Source organism: Suillus subalutaceus (genome assembly GCF_016647625.1).
Source record: "Suillus subalutaceus strain FC151 chromosome Unknown DFJ58scaffold_101, whole genome shotgun sequence".
NCBI classification, from domain to species: Eukaryota; Fungi; Basidiomycota; class Agaricomycetes; order Boletales; family Suillaceae; genus Suillus; species Suillus subalutaceus.
Window position 1 is genome coordinate 78,240 of NW_024540350.1, and position 5,178 is coordinate 83,417.

General features: G+C 48.9%; 2 protein-coding genes across 2 annotated transcripts; both read left to right on the forward strand.

The window, feature by feature from the left end:
• On the forward strand, positions 1–2,537 carry DFJ58DRAFT_802581 (uncharacterized protein). The gene is made up of 9 exons (XM_041390932.1): positions 1–459; positions 511–890; positions 942–1,570; positions 1,594–1,650; positions 1,734–1,819; positions 1,881–1,988; positions 2,026–2,093; positions 2,144–2,241; positions 2,298–2,537. The coding sequence occupies exons 1-8, from the start codon at positions 20–22 to the stop codon at positions 2,212–2,214; spliced, it is 1,839 nt and encodes a 612-aa protein (XP_041240728.1). The 5' UTR covers positions 1–19; the 3' UTR covers positions 2,215–2,241; positions 2,298–2,537.
• A 776-nt stretch (positions 2,538–3,313) lies between these two features.
• Positions 3,314–4,293, forward strand: DFJ58DRAFT_27102 (uncharacterized protein). The gene is made up of 5 exons (XM_041379591.1): positions 3,314–3,459; positions 3,530–3,601; positions 3,662–3,733; positions 3,795–4,015; positions 4,063–4,293. Exons 1-5 carry the CDS (start codon positions 3,382–3,384, stop codon positions 4,235–4,237), a joined length of 618 nt encoding a protein of 205 aa, XP_041240729.1. The 5' UTR covers positions 3,314–3,381; the 3' UTR covers positions 4,238–4,293.
• The last annotated feature ends 885 nt before the right edge of the window (positions 4,294–5,178 follow it).

Genomic DNA, 5,178 nt, shown 5'->3' on the forward strand with positions numbered 1-5,178 from the left:
AATTTCACCCGCTCTTCAAATGTTTCCCTTCCGAATAACTCGCAGAACACAGCGAGCTCTGATTTTTCTGGTCATCTTTTCTTGTACTTTTCTAATATTCACTCTTGCACCAAGTAAATCAGCGATTAGTACTAACCCACTCAGTGCTACAGCTGCATACTTTCCTAAGCTAGCACATCAAGTTCACTGGTCTGCACCAGCACCAGGTTCCAACTCATGGGATCTAGACTCTAATAACTTATACCCAGAACCACCAACAAAACGCCCTCCTCACACTTTTCGTCCAGACGGTCTACTCCAAGTCAAGCCAGGTGGTAGACACCCCATTCTCGATCTCATCGAACACGCAGAGAGGGAATGGGATGCAAAACTCGCACGCGCAAGCAAAACACTACCTGAAGCCGTTCGTGAGTACCACCGCAGATACTCAAGAGCACCTCCACCAGGCTTCGATAAGTGGTACGTTTCCCTCCTTACTTCAATCCCTCGCCTAAACCACCTTGGCAACAGGTGGGCTTACGTCCAGAGGCACAATGTTCAGCTCCCAGACGAATATGACCAAATCAATACCGATCTCGCTCCTTTCTGGGGTATAGACCCGACACGTCTCCAAGCCATCCAGCTTGCTCACGAAAGCCACGTACACAGTTACACCCTCGCTAAATCCACCCCTTCAGGGCCTGTCCACGTCGGAAATGAGTCGCTGCCTGCAGACGAACGCACTCGCCAGGGACTATTGATAGGAGCAAATCAACTCATAGAGTTGATGGAAGGCATCCAGGACGAGTTGCCGCTCTTTAGAGCTGTCTTTAGCCCTCATGATAACCCAAATGTGTTCGTCACCCATGAAACGAGGAGAAAGGTTGTCGAGGCGGGGCAAAAAGGCAAACGTACGTCCCTCATACTATATCAATACCTACTTCTAACCCCCACTCAAACAGCAATCGACCCCCAATCCCAAGATCCGCCCCCCTTCGCCCACGGTTGGATCCACGCCTGCCCCCTGAACAGCGTCGCACGCAATCCACCTCCCTCACTACCCCCACACACCACCAAACCTAAAACATTCATCCATGACCACCTCCTCGCCATGGACCCCTGCGCACACCCCTCCCACCTCACTCAACATGGCCAGTTCCTAAGCCACGGGCCCGGACCAGTCGCACATCCCTTCCTGATCCCACAGTTCAGCTATTGCAGTAGTCCATTGCATGCTGATATCAGAGTGCCGATATTGTTGAGTTGGGTGGATGATGTCGAGGGTGGTGAGGAAGCGTGGATGGAAAAAGAAGAGGAGAGGTTATTGTGGAGGGGGTTGAATACAGGGATTCATCATGGGAAGGAGAAGCCTTGGAAGGATGCCCAGAGGGGACGGCTAATGGATCTTGTTTCTTCTCTTTCTCCTTCCTCGAATTCTCGCCCTGAGAAACGTTCCACCTCGCAACATAAAACTATAGATGTCCTCCTTACTGACCCTTTTTCTCCCGACGGGTTTAAAACGCAGACTTTGAAAAAATCCATCTTGAACCCTGCGATGATGGATATAGCGTTCGCCTGGGAAAGCGAGTCAGTGTGAGGCTGGAGGTGTGTAAGGAGGTGGATGAAAGGTGGGAGTGGAGAAGGAGGATGGGCGTTAAGGAGGCAGGGAAGGTATAAATATGTGCTTGATGTGAGTCCGCTTCTTTCCTTTTCTTGAGATGCGTTGTGCGTTTTGCTGACGCGTTGATCGGCAGGTGGACGGGAACGGCTGGTCGAGCCGGTTTAAGAGGCTCATGACGAGTAATTCGGTCGTTTTCAAGTCTACGATTTATCCTGAATGGTGTGTTTTCTTTCCACCTCCCAACTCAACCCCCGCTCAATCCAAACCCCGCCCCAAAAAGGTTCACCCACCGTCTCGCCCCCTGGGTACATTATATCCCTATTCAAATCGACTACTCCGACCTCTACGACGCGCTCCTTTTCTTCCGCGGAGATCCGAGCGGGACACGGTGCGCATGAAGATCTTGCGAAGAAGATTGCGGGAAGGGCGAGGGAGTGGAGTTTGGAGTTCTGGAGGAAGGAGGATATGGTTGCTTATTTGTATAGGTATGTGTGTGTGTGGCATGCAGGAGCAGGCGCACGATGCTGAACTCTTATCCCTCAGGTTATTCCTCGAGTACTGCAAGGGTCATGGACGAAAATCGGGATTCGCTTAATTTCGAGTTGGAGTTGTAGGATTTGGGTTTGGATTTGGGTTTTAAGGTGAGATTCGCGTTCTTTTTAGGTAGAACGAGGAGTTAACATACCTTGTGCGTCAGACACGGCATACCACACCATACACGCTTATACCTCGCATATACCACGCGTGTTTTTCATACCTCCTCACGTATGTATTTACTATACCGCACACACGCTCCAAGCTCGCGCTCGCGATGATGGGCCCGGTTTACTCTACTCTAGCGCTTGGGCTGCGCGTTTATTCGTTGTACGGTTATTTTATACTCGTTTAGTGGGATGCGTCATTTTTGGGTACTAATTGTATATCTGATGATCGAGAACTGAGTCACCGTGGTTGGCTGTGAGTTGAATTCTGGTGCTTTTCTGATGACGATGATTCTGGTCTTGCTTATCGTTCATTGGGAGCTGGAGTTGGAGTTGGAAATCCTGGAATGGTTGTAACTTTAAACGAGCGATCATTGTTTGTTGAGGCCGTACGAAGAAGCAAACTGCGCAGACATCGACTCGGAACTAACGTAGCCTAGCTCATGGACGAGACAACAAGTACGCCACTTCGTTGCCGATCGTAACAGACGTCTATTTAGTTGAAGCACAAGGTTTGCAGTATGATGAATGTGAAAAAAGGGGACGGACTATGACTTGAACAAAGATAAAGATAATCCCTGAGCGGCATTTTCCATAAAGAGATTAATGTTGGTAGAGACGCGGTTGACGAGGAAGAGTATTGTTTGACAGTTATTCCGCATACCAACACTTTTCCTCGTCTCCGGGTATGCTATGGGATCGTCGGATGGAGACTAAAACTTTAAAAAAGGGAGCTGTGACTACGACTGGTATTATACTAGGGATCACGACCATGTATTGAAATTATGCCACGTATAGACAACGACGAGTGTCAATTCTTAACTGACGCGTCGTCGCAATCTTTGCGCAGCAGTTGTCAAGGTTCAAATGATAGGAATGAGAAACTGGAATTTCGAGCGAACGTTAAAGGTGGAAGTTTAAGGAGAGGACCCAATTCTTGTTAATATAGTCGTCGGACCCTTCCGAAGTCCGAGCGGACGTTCAGCTGAGGTCAGCTGACCGTCATCTGGTTCACTTATTGGACGATTAGATTCTTACTCTGATCCAGCAGTGCAACAAATATTAGCACTTCGTTTCACAATGCTTAAAGGCAAAGGCAAAAGCAATTCATCTAGGAATTCGACTCAAGACCCCGAAGCAACAGCTCGTGAAAGCTCGGTATGTGGTTTATGAGAATCACTTAATTCACTCCACTGCATACACTGACATTGACCCATCCTTCGTCTAGCACCGACCCCGTGGCAGAGTCGGTCAATTTCTGAAGAAAGTTAAGGGCGGTGTAAACAAGTTAAGGATATCGGTAAGTTCACCAGCATGTATAACGAGTGTCCTGTCGGAATACGACTAAGATCGTCATAAGCGCTCGAAGGATTCCACCAGCCGCAGCCCTGTTCCCCCAAATATCAATGATGAGCGTATTTCATCGACCTTGGTAGGTTCTTATACATACCCTCCAGTCTCTGCGCTCTCTCTAAATTATGGTGGTCGCGCAGGTTCAGACTACTCCGTCTGTTGTGGAGGCTGATACTCAATCGGCACTTCAGGACACTCAAGAGGCTGTACAGCACATGCATTCACTTTCGGGACCTGCGTACAACCGTGGTTTACTCTTGCCCAAGACGCACAAGAGGATCTCGATGCCGCTGACAATTTCCAGGACACATATCTCAAGCCCCTTAGGATATTCGATACTGTTATCCGAGAGCTCGCGGATGTATGGGCCCTCTTCTCGATCAGAACCGAACTAATCCAGTTCCACAGGTACATCCATATGCGAAGATGGCACTGGGCGTGTTGTCTTGTGCAGCGAAAGTACGTTTTCATTTTCTCTCTTCCTATCTCCCACCCCTCAGCAATCATCATCATTTGTGTAGATTATTCTAACTCAAGCGAATCGCGATGCAGCGGTACTCACTCTTCTCAAAAAGTTGTGTGAAGTTTACAGTTTCATAACACAAGACGAGATGCTTGGCAAAATCTCCTCGATGCGCGCTATCCTCGGAAAGATTTCTCAGCAGACTCGTGAATGTGCTCAATTCATCAAAAATTATTCGAAGACCATAAACTTTTGTGAGTCTTACAAGCTGTTGCGCTCTGTACCATCTCGAACTTCTACTATCATCACAGGGAAGAGACTCGAAAAGAATATCGTCTCGGAAACGACAGATACGATCCAAAAGTACAGTGACGTGTTCGATAGGCTCATGCAAAACTTCCGGGACCAACTTAGTCTTGACGTAGCCATACATGTCCACGACATAGCCATACATGTTCACCATACGGGTAAGGGTTTGGACGTCCCTGTAACTTCACATATATTCATTCATACCTGTTTAGAAGAGATGATGGAGCTCAGCGGTATGACTTATGCAGAGGGCGCGGGACTAGATACCAGAAAACAATGCCTTCAAGGGACGCGCACGGAAATCCTTTCCGAGATCACCGAATGGGTCAACGGCACTGGGGACAGCGTTTCACGCGTGCTGTGGCTATCTGGCCCTGCAGGCAAGGGAAAATCGGCCATCGCCCACACCATCGCTAAGTGGGTCAACGACGTGGGAGGGTTTGGTTCGTGTTACTGTTTTGACCGCCAGCGAGAAGCAGACCGTCGCCATGAAAAGATCTTTTCCACGATCGCGCTCGACCTGGCTGACCGTGATCCGGAGACGAGGCGGGCATTGGCAGATGCAGTCAAGACCGCAAGTTCACTCAAGAAGACAGCGGATATCATCCAGCAGTGGCAGAAACTTCTTATCGAACCACTGAAGAAGTCGTCTGGGTCAACAGGGGAACCCATCATGATCGTGATCGATGCACTGGACGAGAGCGGTGGAGTAGAGACACGGAAAGACCTCCTTCGTATTCTAGCTGGCAAAC